General features: G+C 38.7%; 3 protein-coding genes across 4 annotated transcripts in view; 2 read left to right on the top strand and 1 right to left on the bottom strand.

Moving 5' to 3' along the window:
• Window positions 1–898: 898 nt before the first annotated feature.
• Window positions 899–4975, bottom strand: c12h2orf81 (chromosome 12 C2orf81 homolog). The gene is made up of 4 exons (XM_023344094.1): window positions 4923–4975; window positions 3436–3678; window positions 2950–3126; window positions 899–1927 (listed from the first exon to the last, which is right to left on the bottom strand). Exons 2-4 carry the CDS (start codon window positions 3661–3663, stop codon window positions 1076–1078), a joined length of 1257 nt encoding a protein of 418 aa, XP_023199862.1. The 5' UTR covers window positions 3664–3678; window positions 4923–4975; the 3' UTR covers window positions 899–1075.
• A 48-nt stretch (window positions 4976–5023) lies between these two features.
• wdr54 (WD repeat domain 54) lies at window positions 5024–10219 on the top strand. The gene is made up of 10 exons (XM_005803504.3): window positions 5024–5166; window positions 5364–5634; window positions 6258–6320; window positions 6436–6502; window positions 6952–7008; window positions 7080–7207; window positions 7361–7461; window positions 7739–7901; window positions 9314–9388; window positions 9832–10219. The coding sequence occupies exons 2-10, from the start codon at window positions 5410–5412 to the stop codon at window positions 9961–9963; spliced, it is 1011 nt and encodes a 336-aa protein (XP_005803561.1). The 5' UTR covers window positions 5024–5166; window positions 5364–5409; the 3' UTR covers window positions 9964–10219.
• Window positions 10220–23004: 12785 nt separating this feature from the next.
• Window positions 23005–24226, top strand: part of LOC102234696 (rho-related BTB domain-containing protein 2-like) — a 44973-nt gene continuing 43751 nt past the window's right edge. Inside the window, exons 1-2 of one of the 2 annotated variants that reach the window (XM_023343631.1) lie at window positions 23005–23136; window positions 23853–23979. The gene's annotated coding sequence lies outside the window, so the exon portion shown is untranslated. Of the gene's footprint in view, window positions 23137–23520; window positions 23773–23852; window positions 23980–24226 lie in introns of those variants that run through there. The other variant, XM_023343632.1, reaches the window with a different exon arrangement.

Below are 24226 nucleotides of genomic sequence, written 5' to 3'. Positions count from 1 at the left end.
GGTTCAGAGAAACGGTGGGAAATAGCGATTGGCTTTTTCCTATCAGCCTTCACGCCTACGTCAGCAAGATAGGTTGCACGAGCACCGCTCTGGTGTCAGAGTATCCATTCATGAAACTGAGGGAATGTGGCTTTTACTAAATGATTTCGGACAACAAAATGCTTTTATCTTTTCCAAATTTAATTATGACTGCTGAGAATTTTATTTGTGTAACATAACATTGTTTCCATTTTCAATCCGAATAACACATCTTATTTTCTGCTTAATTGTTCACTTATTAATACTCGTTCTATAATTGTTAGATTGTCTGTGGTGTTTTACACTTTCTGACTTGTCTTTTTATCACTAGATGTGGTTTCCAGTCTAGTCGCAGTCCCGGCGTATTTTTTACACAGTCTAATTTAAGCAAATCATAGTTTTTATTTTTATTTTTTATCAGACTGATGTTTAATGTCGACTAAATATAATTTGTATTATGGTTGGTTTCTGTCATTACTCGTTGGGGCATGTTAATACGATAAGTTTCATTATCAGTTTTCACATGTGGCTCTGAAATTGTATTTCGTGTTTCTGGAAGCAGAGAAATGAATGCGTTAACGCCAGACTTTAAATCTAAAAGCAAATAAAAGTCTTCCAAAAGAGATGAACAACACAACTTCATTCAGCCAGGATGGTCACATTGAAACACAACATCTCTTCGTATGGGATTTCTGGTTAAAATGGTGGCATAAATGTTTTGGACAGCTGGAAAAGACAGAAAAGAATCACTTGCAAAGGTCCCAACGTTGTCTTACAGATACCAGCCATTAATAGATGTTTGCAAACACCAGAGCTTTTGCTGTTTATTATTTCTTTATTTCACACAGAGAAAATCTTGTTAGAAAGCTGCCAATGAAAAAGGAAATTCTGATTACATGGATTAATGTATGACTTAAAAACAAACTAAACTTTTATTACTACTTTCTCATAAAGGACAAAATATAATTTGCTTGCATTACATTGAGCTTTTTATCTTGCCATTAAGATCTAGATCATATTTCTCCTTAAGCAGTGACAGTCATGTTAACTCTTTCAATCAGCTGTCACCGTTCTTGGTCTGCATTATTGGTGTGACTCGAGGTGTCGAGGCAGCAGCAACCTGGTCAACCGAATATATAGGCACAGCAACATCACTCGATATCGGCTTCAGATTGGTAGCCTGCGAAGGATAGCTCATTTTGGGAGGAATACTTTGAGCAGCTTGAGAATCCAAGAGAGAAACACCTTTGGCCAAAATCATTGTGTCGAGCCTCAGTGGGCCAAAGAGTTTATACCGTTCCTTGTCCTGCTTAGGCAGATGGATTTTGTCGTCATTTTTTTTCTGAAACCTTTCTGGTGGTTCTTTGGATATGGTTTTAGACGATGTCTCTGCCCTATTAGATTTCTGCTTAGTCAGTTTTGGCTCCAGTCTGGGTAATACACAAGATTTTCGGGGGCTACGTTTAGAGAAGTCATTATCGACAATCTCATACTCTGGGGAAATGCAATGTCGAGGCAATTGCTTAGGATCTAGCTTTGGTATTGGGTGGAGGTCTTTGCGGCGATGTGCCAGTGTGGTCTTGGAAGCAACGCTGTCTTTGTCTTCATCCTCTACCTCTACCTCCACCTCCACATTCTTTTTCTCTGACGAACCAAAGAGAGGTGGCAAAGATACTAGGAGTTTACTCCTAGTATCTTTGAGGGGCTTTTTCACCTGAAGGATCTTCTTTCTGTCACTGCTTGCTGGGGGACAAGTACTAGAAACATTAGATGAAAGGTCACTGTCATCCTTCTTGTGCTTTTCTTCAATTTCATCAGGCTTTAAAGCCCCGGTTTTTAAGGAAGAAAGCTTAGATCGCCTTCGGACACCAGACTCTGTGTGTGATGATTCTTGGTCACAACCAACATCCTGTGAGAAAGACATAGAAAAACATTTAAAGGTTTTCATACCCCTTGAACTATTTAACATTTTGTCACAGTATTGCTCCAAACCTTAATTTAATTTATTGGGATTTTATGCGATAGGCCAAGATAAAGTAGTGGATAACAGTAAATTGGAAGAAAAGTTGCACATGGATCTCAGCATGTGTAAAAGATAAAAATAAAAAACTGTGGAACATTTTGTCCTTGCAGAACAACTCAAGATCCATCAAATGGGATGGAGAGTCTCTAAGAACATTACCTCTTTCATCTTGACACAGATTTTCAGATTTAGGTTTGAACTTTCTAAAATATGAATTTGCTTTGATTTAAATTATTCTGTAGTGGCCCTGGCTATAGGTTTAGAGCTGTTGTACTGCTGGACTGTAAACCTTCTTAAGTTTTTTGTGGCCTCAAACTTCCAGGATTGCCCTGTATTTCGGTCCAACCATGTTTCGATCAACTCTGATCAGCTTCTCTGTCCCTCCTAAACACAAAATACTGCCACCACCATCTTCCACTATAAGGATGGTGTGCTCAGTGGCATTTACAGTGCCAGTTTTCCGCCAAACACTTCTCGACCGATGTAAGCCAAGGCATTTCATTTTGAGCTCACCTTGTTGTATTTATAATGAAATTAATCTCAACACATGCCAAGTCTATTTACTAGGATACGTTTGAAGGAAATGTGCAGCATAACACTTTATTTAGGGGCAACAGAGTAAAGTCAATTAAAAATTAACAGAATGAACATCATACCATTCTAATTATTTTTGTGCAAATATACTTGAAAACCATGTATCATTCTCTTTGTTCTGCCCCATCAACTCCAAAGAAATACACTCAGATCTCTGGCTATACCATCAGAAAACGTTAAAAGGAAGTATGAATGCTCCTGCAATGTTGAAGATTTGAACACAAATGTATTTTTGAGTGAGCTTTGAAAATAAGATTTAAATAAGAGTTACGCAGCCAGTGTACCTGTTGTGAAGTGCAATGAGACTGACTTACAATATGGATTGTAGGCACACATCCTTGGGCCCAGCAATCTGGAATAGCAGGCATAGGCTCAAGGTCTTCTGTTGAAGCTAATTCTTCTGGTTCCTCTCCTGAGTCCAGGCACAAGAGTTGGCACTCCACAGTCTTAGTGAGGTAATTCTTGACCCAGGACACACTGTATGGTACAAGCTTGAACGCAAAGAGCAGCAACATACAGTCATATTCAACAAATTAAAATTCAATGAGGCTTGTTGGTCATACTAAAAGCAACTTTTAAAAATAACCATTAGCCAGGTATTAAATATATGTTTACATTAAGCCTCCTTCACTCTGTTAAAAGGTACTTTGTAATTGCTGTGATGTAATATATAATTGTTTTGTTATCATTTGCTGTGGGTAGAAAATTATGATAATTAATGGAAATAAAATCTTGAAAACATCAGTCTGTGTGTATTTTGAGTTGCTGATGAGTTAACTTTAGACAATATGAAGTTTAACCTGTTTTCCAATGAATGATTTATAACAGCCATCAATGACTTGGCCTTCCAGTTCATCCATTATATCCCCCACTATTTCATCTGCAGGGCTCAACATGTCTGTCCATAGGGGCCGATTGACTTGAGTGGGGTTAACAACTTCCTCCTCCTGCTCCGGCACTGGGACCTCCTTGACATTTGACTTTCCTTTTTGCTTATCCTTCTTGCGGTTCTGAGAGGGTCGTTTCATCTTGGCTTAGAGGTTCTATAAAAATGAAATACAATCAGAAGGAAACAGTTGGAAATCATCCACATATACAATATTATTGCAATTTAAACTCACTGCAGCGATATCAAACAACACCCCAGAACCAGAACCAAACGAGGAGAAGCAGCTTTCAGCATCTATGCACCACAAATTTGGAACAAACTTCCAGAAAACTGTAAAACAGCTGAAACACTGACTTCTTTTAAATCTCAACTAAAAACCCACTTGTTTAGAATTGTATTTGAAACGTAATCAATTACAAATTTATTGATGGAACTTGACTTTTGATTATTGATTCTATGTTGCATTGTGTTTCTGTGTTTGATATGATGTAAAGCACTTTGAAATGCCTTGCTGCTGAAATGTGCTATACATATAAAATTTGATTGATTGATTGATTGATTGATCTTGAAAGCAATAAAATTAACAAATGATCCTGGCGTATCAACGTCAGTGTCTAGTTGTGTGGAATTGCACATCATCTCTTCCACTGATTCAAGACTTAACAGATGTTTCTGGTTCTCCTTTTGTTTTGTTTGCAAGAAAATTGAATCACTTTGCTTTAACTATTGAACCAAATTCCTGTATAAAAACGGCATAATGGGGACTTCTACCTGTCTAAAAAAAGTAAGCAATAAAACTGCCTTCTGTAGTCCTAAGCACCTATTCTTCCTGAGATGATAGTGTCTAATGGATGAATCTACGTTTCCTCAGAGAGTCATTAGAGTTGATAATGGCTGTGGGAAGGAAAGATTTCCTAAACCTGATATGTATTAAAGTGCATCTGAAGTATTCTCTGACTGTAAATATTCAGTTGTCACATCACACTTTTGTTAAAAATCATACTCATGATTGTGAATTATCTCCTTCATTTGATAAAGAAGCAATGTTCTCTGTCCTGTTTACAGAGCGCTTCACTTTAGGCCAGTCTGTTCTCTCAGTGAACAACACGGCTGTATTTATGCTCCTTTACCACCTCCAATTTGTATGCATGTGTGCACCTTCTGACGGTTCTTTTCCTCACATGCTGCTTGTGAACAAGCGGTTTAAACACGATTATGCCGATTAGGTCTGACAGTTGTTAAATGGCGAACGCCATTTTGTTAAGTGGGTGAATTAGCGTCGTTTTATGACTAACTATGCCTGATTAAAAAGAAAGTGGTGCATCTTAATACGAGACTTCGCCCAATAAAAAATTTGTTCGACAGTTGGAACATTAGTGAAAAGTATTTGAGACGTACCTCACTAATTTATACACGGTAAAGCTTTTTAAGGCGCTCTGGTACTCGTCACCCACACGATCTACGGTTGCTTAGCAACCCCCATGACGCCGCACGTAGAAGTGCGTTGTCTCTATGGCTGCGGAGGACGCATTAGTAATCCTGTCGCCTGCCTGAAAGCTGTTGTCTTTTGCATGCAATGTTTTATACTCCATGATGAGAGCTGAATACAAAGACAAGATTTGAGTGGTCATCAGAAACGAGGGTATGAACAGTGCGTTTTGTAAAAATGTCAATTGTGGTCTTAATTCATAGTATCTAATAGCAATCCTTGCTAACATTATTAGCATGCTAGACCTAGCATTCACATTTGCTTCTAAGAAGCAACAGTTTTCGTGTATGTATCCTAAATTTATACTACCTATTGTCTTCTGATTATTTATCATTTTCTTCTATCTGCAGTGAACGTCAGTTAGCGTCAGTTTAACCTTGTTACAGTAACTGCACCATGTTTCACAAGGAAAAGAGCATCCAGCTTAAAAACAGCGCATCGGCGCTGTACAACAACCTGAGCGTGCTTCGCATCGCTCCGAGGCGCCTTACCTATTTCACAGTCGTCCATGCAAACGTCGTGAACATGGTAAGCACGTCCTGGGACGGCCTCAACTACTCCCACCGTCAGCTGCAGTCCAAAGAACCCAATGTTGCCACAAGCACATCGCTCATCATGCAGGTTAGGCCATAGAGCAACTACAGCTGTGTGTCTCCATATCTGTTTTACCATTTACTCACAGTGATCAGTTTCTTATGTTACATACATGGTTTGTGTGAACAGAATAAAAGGCGCAGTTTTCTTAACCATTTTGTCATTGCTTGCCAAGTCAACACACATCTCTGGCAAAGTTAAACTCAACAGAAATTGTCCACATGATATCTGATCTTATAAGATTTTTATAACAACTATGTCAGCACAAGACCCACATATTCAGTTCAATGTGAGTGGCTCCTGTACTAGTATCACATTCTGAGCCCAAGCCCACTTAGTTCACATTTGATGTGAATAACAATATTTTTGGGACTAACATAACATATTGGCTGTGATATTTGGTAAGCTGTTTCTCTTAAAATTTTATTTAACCCTTGTTACTGCCATTTGTGTGCATGGTACATTGACACTTGTTGATGCTTAGCCACTCATTACAGACTACATTCTTTGTGAGTCTGTAGTGAGTAATGTTTAGTTAGAAAGTTGTTTTGGCAGTATAATAATAATAATTAACAGAGAGGGCAAATGTAAGTCTTATTTACTGTGACTCACACCTTTCAATTTTAATCAAGTGAACTTTCTCACTACAGGCTGCTTTCTGCGCTTTACCCTCTCGTGATTTGCTGGTGGTGTCTTCTCAAAAAGGCATCCAGGTAAAGTTATTCTCCATCACTGGCAGAAAATTCTTTTGCATGACATGTTAGTTATACTTCTCAAAACATTTTCCTCTTGACAGCATATTTTCTCCATAACATATCTGTTGTATAGATGTATGAATCTGACGGCTCAATCATGGTGTACTGGCATGCTCTGGACACGCCGGAAGCACCTACAGGTAAAACTTACATAATACACAGTCTGTTCGCCCATCCACCCATTCATTTGTGTGAGGTTAATTTGCACTGGAGAAGAATGCAATAACCTATGTGAATATGTAAGCAGATATAACACAAGCACACATTTTAATTATTGAAAATGCATGCAAACTTGATGCATTTTCAAAATACAAAAGCAACTAAAACCTGGAAGTGCACTGACAATTTGGTCCCCCATTTTCATAATTTTGGGAGATCTGTGATTGGCCGATACTTAAATGTGAAGATGAACTTCTCCACCAATCCTGTCTACCTCCGCAAAGGTCCACGAAGGTCTAAAATTCAGTCACTATCCTCTATTCCTCTGCCCAGCAGGCCATGTCTGCATGTTTGCAGTGACTTTCTTGCTACATTTACTACTACATTTATTTCAGATCAAATGTACTAACCAGGCTGAATTCTGTTCCAGCACATGCAGTGTTTGCTCGAGGAATATCAGCAGTCTCTGACAATTACATATGTGTTGGTGAGTACAAATTAAATATATATTTTAGTACAAATGACCAAATTATGTAAATTGGTTATGTTGGTATCCAGGGGTTTCATCGGGGGCAGTTCTGGTGTTTGATATTCCCTCTAAAGGGAGCAACATTACCCTGTCTGAAGTATTGGAAGAGCACAAAGAAGCCATCACTGATATTGCTTCAGAGTGTTCTGGCAGCCAGGTACATTGTGTATTTTTTTTACTTTGCAATTGTGTTATTTAGGGATTGTTTCCACAAGTAATATTACCTAAAATAATTATATAGTACTATGTGGACTATTTAAGAAGGCACAAATTGGATAATCTGTCCCGTTTACTGTCTTCATCCATTTAGGAGTGCTTAGCTAATCTGGTCACTGCAGATGACGGCGGGAACATGTGTGTGTGGAAGTCTGGAGAGGAATTTCAACTGCTTAACAAGATCCCTGGTTTGGAGTAATACCCTAACTGCTTTTATTCTTTTGTAATTCAAATTTTTACACAAAAGTTAGCTAAATTAAAGTCTTGTAATGAAAACCCAACTGTAAGAATTTATAACTTATCTTTCATTGCCTTTTCCCCCCCCTCTTTCTCTCTTTTTTTAAAAACTGATGTGTAGTTTGTTATTTCTGGTTTTCAGTTATTTTAGCTTGTCTGCTTTCTTTTGCTTTCTGCTTGCTTTATTTTTAATTTCTGAATAATATCAGTCCTTTGTTTTTCACTCCTCCCTCAGCATAACTTGCTCATCTGTCAAGCTGTGGAAAGGTACAGTGTTGGCGGGCTATGGCACAGGTCAGATTCGTCTCTATGAAGCGGTGACGGGAATTCTTCACGCTGAGGTCAACGCTCACGCTCGCTGGATCTACTCTCTGGACATTGCTCCCTTTTCTGGTCTGGTAAGTTGTTATCAACCAAATATCCCGCATGAGATGTACACTTGAAGTAAAAACAAAACAACAACATGAACACCTTTAAAAGTTCATGTTCTCTTGTGCATAAATTTGCCACAGGTCAGTGTAAGATTCTACTTGTTGAACATTGTGCTACAGTATTTAAAAGAAAACTTAACACAGAACTGTAGGCTCTGCAGAGATAGAGCCTACAGTTGGGAGCCAGATGCTGATTGTAGCTAAGCTGCTACTGTGGTGCTAAGAATAGCAATTATTATGATTAGTAGTTTCCACTACATAACTGCATTTGTCAACCATTATCAAACAGCTGAATTAATCTTTCTGTTAAGTAAGCACAAAGTGTAGCAGCCTTCTTTCAGCCAGGGGCAGTGCTGCTAGAATCTATCCTTCGTATAGCTGGAGAAAATCTTGATCGCTGTGGCACTTTCTTAAGGAGCTACTTTATCTGTACTTTTGTAACTTTTCAAACATTTAGTTTGCCTGGCTTCTGTTAAGTGAAGTATCTCCAGTCTCAGCTTGCTACTAAGAAAAGTATAAAGACAGTTCATCATTAAATTATCTTTAAGTGGTTAAAATGCCCTTTAGAGTTTGTTGGTAATCCAAGTGATCATATTTCAGCTATGATTGGTACAGGTGTTACACACTGTTGCTGTAGTCAATCATTTTAAATTCATGCTCTCAGAAATCATTATAATCTTTGCATGCTAGAAATAAATCAGTTCAAATCACACAGAAGCTCTTATTATTTGTAGATGGCTTTTTGCTAATGTGAGTTAGAGGGCTTAAATTGCAAATTCTTACTCACTTGACGTTCTTGCCGAGTACAAATATTTTTAGAAAATTTTTAGGTTTTATTTTCTTTATTTAAAAGGAAGACTGTTTCCAATACATGTCTAACTAAAAGTAATTCAAATACAACTTGGTTATTTGTAAATTCGGTTCATTTTAAACTTTTTTTCAACGTGCCATGGTTATGGGGTGGGGGGTCTTCTGGCTCTGGTCTGCTCTGCATCCCCAGAACCAGAACCAAGGAGGAGAAGCAGCTTTCAGCATCTATGCACCACAAATCTGGAACAAACTTCCAGAAAACTGTAAAACAGCTGGAACACTGAGTGCCTTTAAATCTCGACTAAAAACCCACCTGTTTAGAGTTGTATTTGAAATGCAATCAATTGCGAATTTAATAATGGCACTTGACATAATGTAATGTTTTGATTGTTGATTCTATGTTGCATGACTTTGTGTTTTTGTGTTTATGATGTAAAGCACTTTGAAATGCCTTGCTGCTGAAATGTGCTATACAAATAAAATTTTATTGATTTTGATTGATGGAGGGCAGTAAAAGTTCAGAAGCCATTGCACCTGCTTTACTCAAGCATCCTCTGTCTTTGGTTTAGCTTCTGTCTGCTGCTGAGGATTCCTTTGTCAGGGTTTGGCACCTGGCTATTACACCAGAAACCAACAGTGTAGAGGTAACTATCAGTATGCATATTACTACTTTAATATATGTCTAGGTGGGGTTTTTATTTATTCAAAATGGGCATTAACATCTTCAATTTTGGGCTTTTTAACATTGCATTTTCACTGTTCTTTTTTTAAAGGTTTTAATCTGCTTCAATCCACACAAGATACAATTTAGACAGACAAGCTCAGATATGCATGCACACACCACAAACATTTGCTTACAAGTTTCACCTCTGACACACTGCAGGTTTTATGTAGCGGATGGATCATTAAAAGCACAACATAAATATGACGCTTATGCTCATTTTCAAGATCTTATATAAACTTCTGAACAGAACTGTAAATAAAAACTGTTTTAATTTACTGTTCACTTGGATACATCTATTCTCCTGTATTTTTCCCGAATCCTGGTGAACCAGAACCTAACTTTGTTTTTCTTACATCTTTGCAGATCGCCCACTTACACAATGAATGTGTGACAGATACACAAATTTGTGGTGCTAAATTCTGTGATGGAGATGGTTATGCTTTTGCAGTGACAGGTTATGATCTGAGTGAAATCATACGGTATGTACAGTCGTAGTTCTTTGTCATGTGTAAGGCCAGGGGCGTGAATGTGAATTAGTACTTTTATATAAAGTGTATATTAAACATAGGCTTTCCAAAAGGGAGCATTTTGTGATTTCTTTTTCTGTGTTTGCCTTGATAAATATCTAAAGCAGATTTTAAATGACTAAGTAATGTAAAGAATCTTAACTTTTTGCATCTATTTTATGTAGAAAGTTATATAAGTGTAGTTTTGTTTATTGTTTACAAAGGCAACATTAAACACTTGAAGATTGATTTTGTGTTTTGGCTTTAGTCTCTATTTCAGCATGTAAGCAGTAGATGGAGCTCTGGGACAAACACTCGTAGAAGGGCAGTGTTCTTGTAGTTCATACAAAGTCCACTAGAGGGCACGGTAGAGTTGCATAAAAAATCTACTTTAGCCATATGAGACTCTACATTGAGGCTGGCTAATGTAGAGTCTGCATGTATGCAGATCTCAATAGAGGCACTTCAGACATCAGTAAGTGTGGGCAGATCACAAAAGAAGGGTGGGGGGTTCATACTCTGTCTTTTCATTTTGGACTTTCATTTGTGAACCAAAGATATTAAAATCTTTAAATATGTTTAATATATAAATTATCTGCCATGTTTAATATTGTTATTATGGTACATTAATTTTATGACCATTGTTTGAAAATGATACCTCTCAATCAGTTATATAATCAAAGTACAAATATCTGTAGATTTTTCATTCAGAATTCTTGGATGACTGAGAAAAGGCCTCTCTACTCATGTAGTTCCACTTTAAGCTTGGGTCCTATACCACAGGACTGGGGGCTTGAGGGTGCTGCAAAGGGTCTTAGCTTAGCTTAGCTGACTGCACTTTTATGGGCCAACATCTTAGAGTTTGTTCCTAGAATCTGCTCTACCCAGTTCTCATGTTTGGGGTTTACAGCTCAACGATCACCAATGACCACTGGCAGTACTGAGGCCTTGACTTTCCGTTAGGTATTTTTCAAGCTTCTCCTGTTTCTACTTCATAGTACTTTTGTTTAGGATTGGCACATCTGTCACTATTGCATTCTTTGCGTGTGAACTTTACCTGACAGTATTTTGGACCCAGTTTTTATGTGCTGTACTATTTCAGGGGCATCTTTGCATAGCTTGCATCCTGTCTGGCATGGTAGACTCTGAACTGTTGCTCTTGTGCTGAAGACTTGTTCCTGTTACGCCATAATTGGTGCTTCTGTATTGTCCTTCAAGCAAGCCCCACTCAAGCCGTTGATAAAACTCCGTTGATATCAGCCACATCTTAACTTGTCATTAGTATGCACCATGTAGGGCTTGTCTTTCCAAGATGGTTCCCTGTTGTCCTAAATTGGATTCCTGCTGCCTGAGACATTCACTTAGCAAATCATCACTGGGAGTCATCTTGGTGATGTGTTCTAAAATCTTTGTTGATTCATCCTGGATGGTGCTTTTAATGCCCACTAGACCTCTGTCTCATTCCTTACTAGATATCAGTCCATATCTTAAAATTGAGTGACAGACATATAAATGATGCCATGTTGGCTCAGACATTGCCCGGATTGCCAGGACAGTCTAATAGGAAGTGAGCCACTTTACCAGGACACACATGGTTGTGAAGTGAGAATATTGAACTGCTGGATTGCTAGTAAAAGAGAATAATATGGGAGAAAATACTTCTGTAACCTTTGATAAGGATTGGCTTTGCTGTCATCACAGTGCTTCATCAGGTAACCAGGCATCACCATCTCGTCTCGTTGAGACAAGATAAGAATCAGGTCAGGTAAGTGTCCTGTTGAGTACGCATTAAATGCCAGAGTTCTAGTCTTTTTCTGGTTTGCAGTCAACACTGGACACAAAACATCAGCTGACGGGGCTGTTTTGAACCCACACACATGGCAAGTTATGTAACCTACATTTTATAGGTGCCAAGTGACGGTCATGCTAACGATTTGTCCAGGCCAAATGCAAACATTAACCACTGCGACATTGACACACATGCCTTTTATGGAGTCAATAATTTTGAGTTTGTAATGTGTCAGGCTGACTGGAGAGGACGAAAGTGTCAATATGCTGGTCCCAATCGGATTGACACTGATATTACATAACTAACTGGAACAGCGGAGAGTGGCACAAAAATAGGTAAAAATAAAATAAATAACAGGAAGCAAATAACTAAGATAACTGTCCTGAAGCATATGCGAAGACACGTTGGAATGGCAAGAAATTAGAACTAAGTTTCTCAGATCGAGAACATAGACAACAGCAGTCCTGTAACCCTCGTTAACTGTGTCAACAGTGCTATGTGACTCGATCTGGTCCGATACACAGCCTCAGGGCCACTCATGCTAGGCACTGCCACAGAAGTTGTCAATAGCTGGCTCTTAGGTGTTTGACACAGCTGAGCACACAATAGTGGGAAGATCAAACCTCAATGCAAACTGTTCTCAGATGTTTTTTGTGAAACTTTGTTAACTGTATATGCTCATGTTTCAAATTACGTAAAATGAAACCTAAGAAATATCCTCACAACAAATTTAATTGCATTATATTGGAATCATGTGACTTTTTTTCCTGACAAATAAATAGTAATGGTAATGCAAGCAACTTGATTAGTAAATAAAGTCGACTTGTTTGGATCCAAATACAGAACTAATCTTGAAAGACTTCATATATTTGACAGAGAACACTAAAGAACGACAAGCATCATGAAGACTTAGGAATGGAGCAGACAGGTCAGGGATAAAGTTGTGAAGAAAATGTAAGCAAAAGAGCGCTGTTTAAAACAAAAGAGCACTGTTCAATAATATGAATATGGAACTTGTACTGCAAAAAAGAGACCCCACTGAAAGGCTATGCAAGGACATCAATAAGGGAAGCTCTCAAGAGACCCACAGTTACGAACGGGGAACTGAAGCAAACTACAGTTCAGTTGAGAAAGCCTTTTGACAGAACAATTATTTGGTGTAAACTCCAAAAATCTGACTATTACAGAACAATAAGAAGAAAGCACTGATTGAAAGAAATGCATAACAATTCTCTTCTGCAATTTTGAATCAACCAAGTAACTAACACCATCAACATTCTCTTAGAATGTGCTCAGGACCAATAAAGTCCAGTTTTTTTTGGCATACGAGCAAAATTCTTATATTGTCTGCTTGGGGACACCACAACCAGCAGACAAGCTCCACAGTAAAACATGGTGGTGTAGGTATCATGCTTTCAGGATGTTTTTCTTCAGCTTGGACAGCAAAAGTGCTCAGAGTTGATGAAATGATGGATAAAGCTAAATAGAGGGCAAAACTGGAAGAAAAGCTGTAAAAGGTGGTTTTTGGACTTCACGAACAAAAGTGGCTTGTGATGTCCAAAAAGACTCTAGCTGGTTCTGATCGAGGCTGGTCTGCATTCACACCAGAAACAAACTGCACCATAGTCTGTTTAGAAGTGTTTACTTGGTTCACACCAGGATTCACTTGAATGTATTTACACCTCCACAAATGGTCCGGACCAACAGGGGAATCCAACTCTGGATTGTTTAAAGTGAAAAAAATGTGTCAGTCGTGAATGCACCCTTGCAGCTTGCAGCTGTAATTGCAGTTGTTGATGGTTCTGAAAAGTGTTGCCTTGGTTGAGATAAAATTAACTTCAGGCCACACAGATTTTTATTTGTAAATATTTTTGCAAACCATGGATTCTTTTTCTTTCATTTCAGAAGTATGTACTAGGTTAAATAAGTCCCAATAAAGCATTTTTAAGTTTTTGTGAAGGTTCAATCTATGCATCCCATAAGAAAAATCCCAGGGAAGATCTTGCTATGCACAATGGGCATTTAACTTTACACAATGGAACCAGCTGGACATTAGTCATCTTGTTAAGGTGTCTGTGTTTGCATGTTGTCTTAGTTTCTTACTTTTTTTTTTTTAAAGCAAACATCCAACTAGACAAGTTTGTTCAGTGAGCTTTCCCAAACTGTCACTAAGTTTTGACCTACACTGCAGAGTTAAATTCCACATCTGAAAACAAGTTTATCCATCCAGACCAATTAATATCACACAGATTCTCAGGTATGGTAGCAACATTTTCTTGTGTCTTAATATGTGTTAACTATGACATGTTTTTCCTATAATAAGTGTGTGTGTATATGTTTTTTTGTCCTTGTGGAGAAAGACCACACCATTGTCTACTCAGCTTTGTTGCAGCTGGCTGGGCCGTTGCCTCTAAGCCTGTCGGGTTAGAAAATCGACAAGTGGGATAAACAACCCAAAGCTTCTCCAGCTTGCAGTTACAGACACACCACCCGTCTGACAAAGTAATTGGTGAACGAGTGGCTGAAAAATATCTTGCATAAATAGATGTTCTATTTGAGACACACCAAAAATCCAAAGGGGAAGTATGTAAAACTGACAGAAAAAAATTGCTCTTTCCGTATTCTGATGACGGTGTCATGTGAAACGTTCTTCTGCATTTTATTTACAATGTTGGGATTTTATGTCGTGGACCAACTAATGTGGCAATCAATTGTGTCGTGGAAGGAAAATGATACATAGTTTTAAAAAATTGAGAAAGTTCAAGGACGATGAATGTTTCTCTTTAGAAGGCAAAAATGACTACATGACTGAACATTGAAAAGACAATGTAACCTTCTAATATTTTCTTCTTATACTGTATTCTTTGCTACATTCTTTTTTGTACTACTTTCAGATTATTTTTAGAGCCAGCACCTTCACAGTTTACATTAACTGAAGATTATTTAAGAAATCACTCAACCTTTTCTCTGTTTTGTTTCTGATAGTACTGATGCACTTTGTAGACCTACGTAAAAGTACTTCAACAAAGAACCTGAGAAAAACTATTACTTGTCAGGTTCAGTTATTATGTAATAAATAGGGTAAGCTACAGTAATTTTAAATGTTTTCAGTGATGTAGAAATTGTCCAACAGGAAATACACCACATTCTAAGAAGATTGAAAAGTATGAACATAAGATCATGTAAACAACCCACAGATGAAACATGATTCCATCTGTGGGTTTACAATTACTGGGACGTGGAATGACTTGAGAGACCCAGTTTGAGTTCTCACAAATGTAAACTATTTACAAAAATGGGTGGAGATGAGGTGCAACCGAGTGGTTTTGTTGTACTGCAATAGGCTGGATTATAGTGGAGCTGCTGTTACCTGTACTGCTGCACCACCTACGTCCCAAGGATGTGTCACTGAAAGCCACATCCATGTGTCCCATTCTATCCTGTCAAGCCTGTGTGAGGTTTTATTTCTCAATCTATAATTTGTTTGTTACTTGTTACAGTACTTACAGAGTTTTGATATGTCACACTTTTCATTTAATGACTTTGGTAACATGGAGCACATCAGGTACTGTAGTTTCCATAAGTCTTATTGTTTCAGAAATAATGAATTATTTAAATATTTAAAATTTTTTAATCTGAAGAAGTGGGTTTACCAGTTTTTGTTCTGCAAGTATCCCCTAAACAAAATAAATGAAAATTGAAAATACTCCAAATCCAGAGACAAATGAAACATATGAAATGGGTTCACCTCTATGGATTATTTTTTACTAAGAAATTGACGTTAGAAGTTTTAAATTATAGCTATCAAAGCAAAGTGTAGCAAAAATGTGAATTTATACCCAAACCTTTTAGATTTTTAGTTATTCTAAAGGAAAGTAGCACACTATGCTGAAGACAATGTGTTATTTTTCATCCACTTCACAAATATCTTATTCTGTGTAATACAATCCCAATATATCTTATTGATATTTGTGATTATTACATGGCAAACGGGGTATGCATTCTTCTGCAAGTTGCTATCTGTGGCAAGACGAGGTTTCAGGAGGTAATGAATACAAAGAGCAGTCATTTTAAATACATGAAAAAATAATGAACATAGAGTACACAATAAACTGACTGAACAATATGCAGCTATGATTGATAGGTCTGTCAAGACCTTTCCACATAACCACCTACTCCCCAACACACATACACACACACACACATAGATCCACACATACCTCGCATAAGCCCAGCATCATCATTTAGACAGCATGGATAGGCAATGAGACTTAACTGCATTAGATTAAAGTAAAATAAACATGATCAGACATTGCCATCTGCCCTGGAAAGGCATGGTTGCCTAGCACAGGACACTGTTTGATTTGACTGATGTTGATGCACTGATGGTGGAGTGTGGGTTTCTTTTTGTGTGTCCAGTAAGTACAGATGACACAAAACACATGGTGATGGATTAATTTTCCTGACCGATTTCCAAATAGTCGGCATCTCAGATCTAGATGAATCCAATGCCGCCCCTGTTAGTATCTGATATTGTGCTCATATACTTTCCTAGAAGTACATTTAAGAAAATTAGTTTTTTGTTTTATAACTGAATTAAATAAATCATATATGAGATTAATACACAACATCAATCAATTCCCTCATATCTTTTCAAACTTTTGTAAGTAAAACCTTTAATTATGCAAAGAAAAAAATAAACCAAAAACATTTTCACTGTTATTCTTCCGTTCAAGTGTTGTAATATTTATAAAGCTTTTTCTCAGATGAAAGATCTATTGTTTATTCTCTTTTTCTCGTTAACGCATCTGTTGGGATGAGACAGTCAGTGAGTATCAAAATGGAGTCAGAACAATAATAACAGCAATATCCTGCAAGCCTTATCACTGTGCTCTGTCAGTGAGACTGCTAATTTAGCTAATATGAAAGAGATGAATGGGCATCTTCAGGGCACAACATGATTTCAAAGCACAAAAACATTTCTGTCAAACGCCAGCCTGTGTTTTTCTTGCATTTGTACATGCTAGAGAAAACTGTTGCTACAGCAGTATGCAAATTTCTTCTGATTGCTGCGTTTATGTGCATGTTACCTGTTGAGTGAGCATATAATACCTTCACAGTATCAACCTGAGACCATCGGGCAGCAAAATGTCAGCGCATATAAAAAAAAAAGACCTTTGTCATGCCATGGTATGTGGATTGGGTCAGAAAGAGCTAAGTGTAGAGCAAACTGAAAATTAACCTTACAGAAGTCAGTGTCATGTTTTAAACCTGGCAAGGTTTGGTCTCTAAAGAACATTTTTGAGCCAAAGTCATGCTGAGGACAACTCCAGCTGGCCATTTTACGAGGCATACCAGTTCGATCGCTTGTTGACGCAAACAATAAATTACTGAAAGACACGACAGGATCACATGAGTGCAACGGAAACACAACTGTTCCTTGAATTTCCTGAGGACTGTTTCAAAAGACAAAATATTTACTAAATGACAGTCATTTGTATGAAAATGCCTGGTTTATGTCAGAGGCAACCACAGTTCAGTAAAACTGTATTTTAAAAGAAAGATCAAAGCTTCTTGTACTAGGAGGATCAGAAAACATTTCAAAACTCTTAAGACTAACCAAGTTTTATATAGTTGTGTAAAAATGTGAAACTCAGAAAACAGGTTCTGTTTAAAATATCAGAGGACATTTTAAATGTAAAACAACAACAACAGACAATTAGGCAGAGGAAGCAGCTGCTGTGAATCTCCTGTCTTTAGTCTTGTTTATTAACTTAAGACATGTCCCTGCCAGCTGGACTGTCAGCCAGGACACAGTAAATGATATGTGATTAAACACAAACTGGGAAATGGAGCGAAAGTACAAACACAGCGATCCGTTCATTTGTCCTGAGAAAACTATGCGCTGTCAGAGAAAAATGCTGTGACCCACACACCCGTCCATTAAGGATGGTCACTCTCTGACTGCATGTCTGCTTGAATGTACTGAGGAAAAAAGAGAAAGAAGTCTAGCTATTAGCAAAAGTCAAAGAGAACAGTGACACGGAGGTCCCCATGTACCAGGATGACCCAAAGAGGTTGCTGTTTTTGTCACGTACAGTGAAAAAAAACCAAAACAATATGAGCATAGCCGGACTGTTTTATTTATAAGCACTTTGACGTAACCAAAGTGTTGAACAGATGTCGTATGTGAGATACATTCCTTTTCAGCATATACAAATGAGCATATACAGAGCTTTGATACCGTCTAAGTGCATCTTAATTGTACTCCTTATGTCGTTCATAAGAAAGAGAAGAACAACCTAGTCATTAGTGTAAAACCAAGGAACTGGAAGCCCTCTGGATCAAGTTCCAAACCTCCCGTTCCCTGCTCAGCGTCATAAGTTGCGTAAACAGGAGTCACATAGAGAGATGAGGAAAGAAGGACTGGAAGAAGTTGAGAAACACATCAGAGTTTGTCCGGAAAATGCGGCCAAAAGATGGCAGGGCAGAGGTAGCTGTGTTTCCATGGCGACCCAAATGTGCAGTTGGTGAAGTGACGCCGCTCGGGAGTATTACGTGGCATCCGTGCTGACATGAGGCCTGTGTGCCAAAGCCCAGCCAACAGCATGGAGCACACGCCCGTGTCTATTCATAGCACCTAAGAGCCCCCCCGGGGAGCCACAGGGAGTCCTGATAGTGGGCCAGAGGGCCAAAGAGCCCAACTGGCCACAGTCTGCATAGCACCCCTTGATTGAGTCTATGGATGCTTGGAGAGATTAAGGGATTAGCTCTTGGAAGGGCTTATATGACAATTTCTTTGATCTTTGTCCATTTTGACAAATTGTCACCTGGCCCCTCAGTCATCAAAGTGAATTGCATAAATTCTAGTATCTATAGTCTAAAATTAAACAAACATAAACAAAGTTTTCATATATGCATGGGCATTCAATTTAGGACAAGTAAGCGTTCTCCCTTTTTAAAAACAATTATCTCAGTGCCTATCTGTGCGTTTTACCGCACCCTTGCGTAGAAAATGTATTGTTAAGATATTTACATGACAAACATCTTACCAACAAAATATTTTCATTGGCTACAACCGTCTTACTTGGACTAAGGACAAAAAGGACAAAGAGAAAACTTTGTCAAACTCTGACCCATATGCATGCTTGTTGTGGAGTCAAGAGAAACAGGGAACTGAAGCCACGCTGCATCTTTATTCCTCTCAGACATATAATTTTACTTTATATCAAACATTGATAATAGATCAACTTTATCAGAAGCATTCTAAACATCACTGGTATTTATGCCTGGTGATCCAAAGCTGTCTATAAGAATCTTTAAAAAAACAAACAAAAAAAACAACCCACAATTCTAAAAGCCAACTTAAATCTCAAATTAAGGTCCCCACACAACATTTCAAAATTTTCTTACCATTACATTCCTCTCCCAGGATAACCACAAGGGAAAGCTTACATTTGGAAATCAAGTTGCAGAGTCTGAAGGGAGAGTGGAGAGGGACAGAATCTATGTTGCTTTAAGTCCAGTGTGAGGTTTAAAAGTTAGTGCTGACTTTTCACACAGTCCACAGTCAAAGCAGACATCTACTAAGAAACTTTTCAATCTCTTCATTCTTTCTTCTGTGGAAAAGCTTTGTGAATATACTGATTTCATATTCCAACAAGACTTGGCACATACTCAAACTGGCAACAGCACCAAAAGCTGATTTAGTCACCATGGTGTCACTGTTAGCTGTATTGGCCAGCATGCACTCCTGACCTGAACCCCACGAAGAGTCTATGGTGTACTGTCAAGAGGAGGATAGACCCACTAGACCTGGCAACGTGGATGACCTGAAGCAACCTGGGCATGTCCCTCCATAGAATCACAGGCTGATTATAGATGGCATGCCACACTGATAAAGTAATTCATACAAAAGTAGGTCCAACCAGATACTGGTTGCATAGAAATTAATATACTTAATATATGATTTTTTTTATTGACATAATGTAATATTTACATTTCCCGAAACACTGAATGTTGGGTTTTTGTTATCTGTAAGTCATAAATATAAAATGTACAAAAATAAAGGCTTAACAATTTTTTACACTATGTGCAATGATGAATGTACAAAATAAATAATTTTCAGCTTCTGAAATGAGTGACAACATTTTCAGGACTGTCTAGATGTTCCTGTATAGACGTTTACCGTAGGTGTTGCCAGTTTCTGGGTGCATACCAGTTAAAGCTGTTAAGCAGAAACACCATTGTAAACGGTAATAAAGAGAAACTATTAGTCACTAGTCACTCTTTAGCAGCATGTTGGGACTCTATCAATGACTAGTCTTGCAGGTTAGGTTAGGTTAGGCTATGCTTGACCTCTTTAATTTAGACAATCTGTCTAGAAAGTAGAAGATAAGTTATTGGAAGAAAAAACTTCTTCGAAGTACTTTTTGCTGGGATAATATACAATCTCCTGTGGAACTCCTTACTCACTGACATCATTAAAGTATGATTAGGACCACAGAGCTGTCCTATGGATTTACTTATCTCTTAGCTGTATTGATCTCAAGTAAATCTACCAGTCAGACCAGACAAGACAAAACCTCTTTCCCTTAACAACCATGGCAATATTTAAATAAATAGAGAATAATTTAACTGGTGTTTCTACCAGTTGGTATCTACATGGTGCCTAACTGTAATAATAAAGACTTGGTGACAAAAAGATGTCACTTGTTGCTACAGCTCTCTGACTGTGAGAGTTAGATTCTTCTTTTTTTATCAACTTCCCCAACTGTGTAGCCATTTCTACACTTAGAAAGTTAACTTTATATTAACATCCCATATTTTCATCGAATTCTTATCGTTATTAAAGCAAGCTTCACGTGGACATTTCACAATTGTGCTTCTTCTTGTTTAGCAAATAAAAATATAAGAGAAAATTTACAACCCAACTCTTATGTCGGTTTACTGTCATCACAATGTCCAGAGGGTGGTAAAGTTGGCAAGAAGGCTTGAACCATCAGGTCAGAGACTCTTTTGTGCCTGACTGTTCAAGCTCAGTTGGTGCAACAATAATACAGCTTTGTTTGGGAGATCAGGCAGAAGAAAAACAGAGGCTCCATGGCAAAAAAGAGACCCATTGTAGTGTGTCAGCACCCTAAGTTAGACAGCATTGTGGTCATTTAATGGCCTGTGTCAAAGGCCATTGTGGCTTGCCACAATGGAGGTTCAGATATTCTGAGTGAAAATTGATCTGAGCTTGTCAAAGATTGGATTTATCTGTGCAGTCTGTGATTGATTTGGCTGCAGATTATTTGTTTCTGCACATTTGGATGAACTGGAAGTGCAACTCCTAGATCCAGCTATATTTATCTGTATAAATTTAGCTGATATGGGCCTTTTATAACCACTGGGATCAGCAGTTTACTCCTCTTGGAAAAAGAGAAAGAGTGAGGGCTGAACCACGTGGATCCCTCATTGTAAAGCTATTGTCACCATGCGGCTCTATCAATAGTGCTATTGCCGTGTCCACAGGCAAGAGAAAAGTGCTGCAGATGACACTTTGAGATAAAAGCTGGGTGCACCTATGTTGTGAAATGAAGAAGAGTGGAGAAACTGAGCATAGCAAATGTTCGGAAGCAAACAATGGCACTGTCAGTGATGTGTCCTTTGAGCTGCAGCTGTCAGCATGATTTTGCTTGAAGTACTTATCCTAAACTGATACATGACTACAGCATATTCCGCTACTTGTTCACCACTTGTGGGTGTGTGCCCGTGTGTACGTGAGATGATTCCATGCTTGGTGGCCACAGCTTGGGGCGGTTGCCTAGAGCCTGCATCCATGCTGACACTGAAGCAAGCCTGGGCAGGTTGTTTCATTTCCTGCCCAGGCTTGTTGGTCTAGGCAAGCCAAATGACTGCTTTAATCATTTAGCTGCAAATGGGTTATAGGGAATTGCAGAGAGACAGATGTTTGTTTATATATATATATATATATATATATATATATATATATATACACCTTTATTTTTTTGAGCAGTATATATACATTCAAAAGAAAAAGAATGAAATAGGACTGGCTTCTGATTGTGTAGTACTTATTACTCCTCCTAATATTTTGCTGATGGACTCAGTAAAAGTTTGTAAATTAGAAATCTTAGGATTCCCAAGCTACATTAAAGAAAATTGTTGTAGTGATGTTTTTCTTAAGCTATATTTGGCTTAAGAAAACTTAGTCAATTATTTATGTTAAGAATGCTTCTAGAATTACACATCTGGAAGTAACTAGTACTGTTGCAAGCAGGGGAGTTTATGGCAGGCTTCTGCTTCTACTTTGCAGTGATGCTTTGCCAGCGGATGTCTAAATATTGCAGCTGTTGCTGTTCTTTTTTCCCCTTGTCACGTATTTATTGTTTAGGTCTGTCTGCATAGCATTAAGACCTCTATTGATAGCAAGTTCCAATTGTGCTCTCTGTAAAATAACAGGAAAGCCAGTCGCAGACAATAAGTCATAATTTGATGTTTCTCTATTGGCAAATTCGATTGAGTTTCAGCCGATAACTGATGCATCTATCATATGGGTAAAGAAATATGAGAAACAGTCTGAATGACTATTGGAAATCATAAGCTAGACATACTGCTGAAGATAGACTGCGGATTAATATTTTTCACTTAAGACTCCTTTAAGTCTTTGCTAAACAATAGTTTTAGTTAATAACCTCCCACAGGGTGAAAACTCCGGTACTAACCTGATCTATATTCATGGTCAAAATGTCCTACATCAGCTTTGGCAATGACGAAACATTGGTGAAGGCTTTAAGTTAATTGCAATTGGTGTATAAATGTATTATTATTTAAATAAACTTAATCATAGACGTGTTTATAATGGATCTATTTAAAACAAGTGTTTCACTTATTGAATAAATTACCTTTTTTTTGTTGCTAATATTTTTAGACGCGTCTATATGAAACAGAACTGTAAATGCATGCAGGGTTCAACAAAAAGTCAATGGATGGACACAGCAGTGAGCGTCAGAGTTACACAATAATCGAACACTACATGGTGCTCCGTCCTCATCACCAGCTTCCACAGGAACTCGGTGGAAATTGAACTGCCTCACGTCTGCGCACCCCATCCCGGCTCGGAGAGACTGGCTCCACTTTATGAATGGATGGGTGTGGCAAGAGTGTCCATAATGAGGCTGTCGTCACCGCGCTTGTTGATAGGCTAATGGCGTGCTGCGAGTGAAGGACGGTCCCGGAGTGAAACATAGCTGCACCTCCACCACGGCGGTCACAAGAGACAACGAAGGGGAGGAAAACAGAGAGGAGTGGAGAGCGCAGCGTCTTCACCCCACTGTCCACAGGACCAAACTTCTGGGTGACATTCTGGTGAGGACACAAACAAAGGGTGCACCTAAACAGAGCGCACAACGAGTTTTTACTTTGATATGCGTGCCCATTTTACACCCGAAAGTGTAAATGATGCGATGATGATCAGATGCAAGTTGGTAAAATCCTCCCGTCCGCCGTGTGTGTGTCTACATCGGACCGATGGTTTAGGTTTAGGTTGGACTATATGCTGCAGGCAGCTAATGCGGTGAGGAATATTACGGAGTAAAAACTGGCAGACAAAAGAAAGTCGACGCGAGGTCTCCCTCCACCCCGTGTGATCCCTCCTCGTAGGTGTGACAGGAGCAACAAAGGGACGCGGAGCAAACTCGCATCAGGACCACAAGCGGGACAAGTCTACCCAGACAGAGCACACAATAGCGGTGGGGCGGGGTGTCGGGGGTTTGCAAACAACAGTGCGTCTGCGGGTTTTGCAATATGCAGCAGTATTCGTGTAATTACCCTCCTCCTGGCGTCTCTCGACTACAGAAGTCGGGGATATTTTTCTCCTGTCAGCGCTGGCAGATCTTAACCCGCCACGAAGCTGAACCGATAATTTGAAGACTTTTTGCAAGTCCGGGCTAAAGCCAGAGAGAGAGAGAGAGAGAAAGAGAAACGCCTAAAGTGTTAGAATATGTGAGTTTTGATTTTAGATGCTGTCATCTTAGGCGGGACAGCACTGTTCTGAAGCGACCTCGTTTGTTTGTTCGTTGCAGTTTTATAGGGAGAGGCGAGGGACGAGCGCTGCTCAGAGTAAACTGGAGAGATCAGAGCAGAGAAGAGGTGTGAACTCAGAGCGGACGTCAAGACCTGAGCTGAACACAGAGGCCAATGCGTTAAAAGGTAGGAGACACCATGCAGGACTTGTGATTTAATCTTTGTGCTCTTAAAAAAAAAAAATCTGCAGGATAGAGCAGATTGCATGTGGACAGACGGCGAGGGGGGTTGCATAACGGTTCAGTTGGGGCTATTCAACTGCTCTGCACTTTATCGACAAACCTCGACCTGCATAATAATCCCACTGCTTTTTAAAGTTCTGCTCCACAATGATCGATTTTCCAGCAAAGCTTAGGCACTTTAAGGTTTTGCT

This window comes from Xiphophorus maculatus, chromosome 12, assembly GCF_002775205.1.
Source record: "Xiphophorus maculatus strain JP 163 A chromosome 12, X_maculatus-5.0-male, whole genome shotgun sequence".
NCBI lineage: Eukaryota > Metazoa > Chordata > Actinopteri > Cyprinodontiformes > Poeciliidae > Xiphophorus > Xiphophorus maculatus.
This window is presented reverse-complemented; position numbering and strand designations above follow the sequence as displayed.

Coding starts and splice junctions, on each gene's coding strand:
- wdr54 (XM_005803504.3), top strand. CDS start 5,410: ATGTTTCACAAGGAAAAGAGCATCCAGCTTAAAAACAGCGCATCGGCG. Junction 7,208..7,360: donor CAGAGTGTTCTGGCAGCCAG/GTACATTGTGTA, acceptor TCATCCATTTAG/GAGTGCTTAGCTAATCTGGT. Junction 9,389..9,831: donor CAGAAACCAACAGTGTAGAG/GTAACTATCAGT, acceptor ACATCTTTGCAG/ATCGCCCACTTACACAATGA.
- c12h2orf81 (XM_023344094.1), bottom strand. CDS start 3,663: ATGAAACGACCCTCTCAGAACCGCAAGAAGGATAAGCAAAAAGGAAAG. Junction 3,127..3,435: donor AATCATTCATTGGAAAACAG/GTTAAACTTCAT, acceptor TTTGCGTTCAAG/CTTGTACCATACAGTGTGTC. Junction 1,928..2,949: donor GTGTGCCTACAATCCATATT/GTAAGTCAGTCT, acceptor TCTTTCTCACAG/GATGTTGGTTGTGACCAAGA.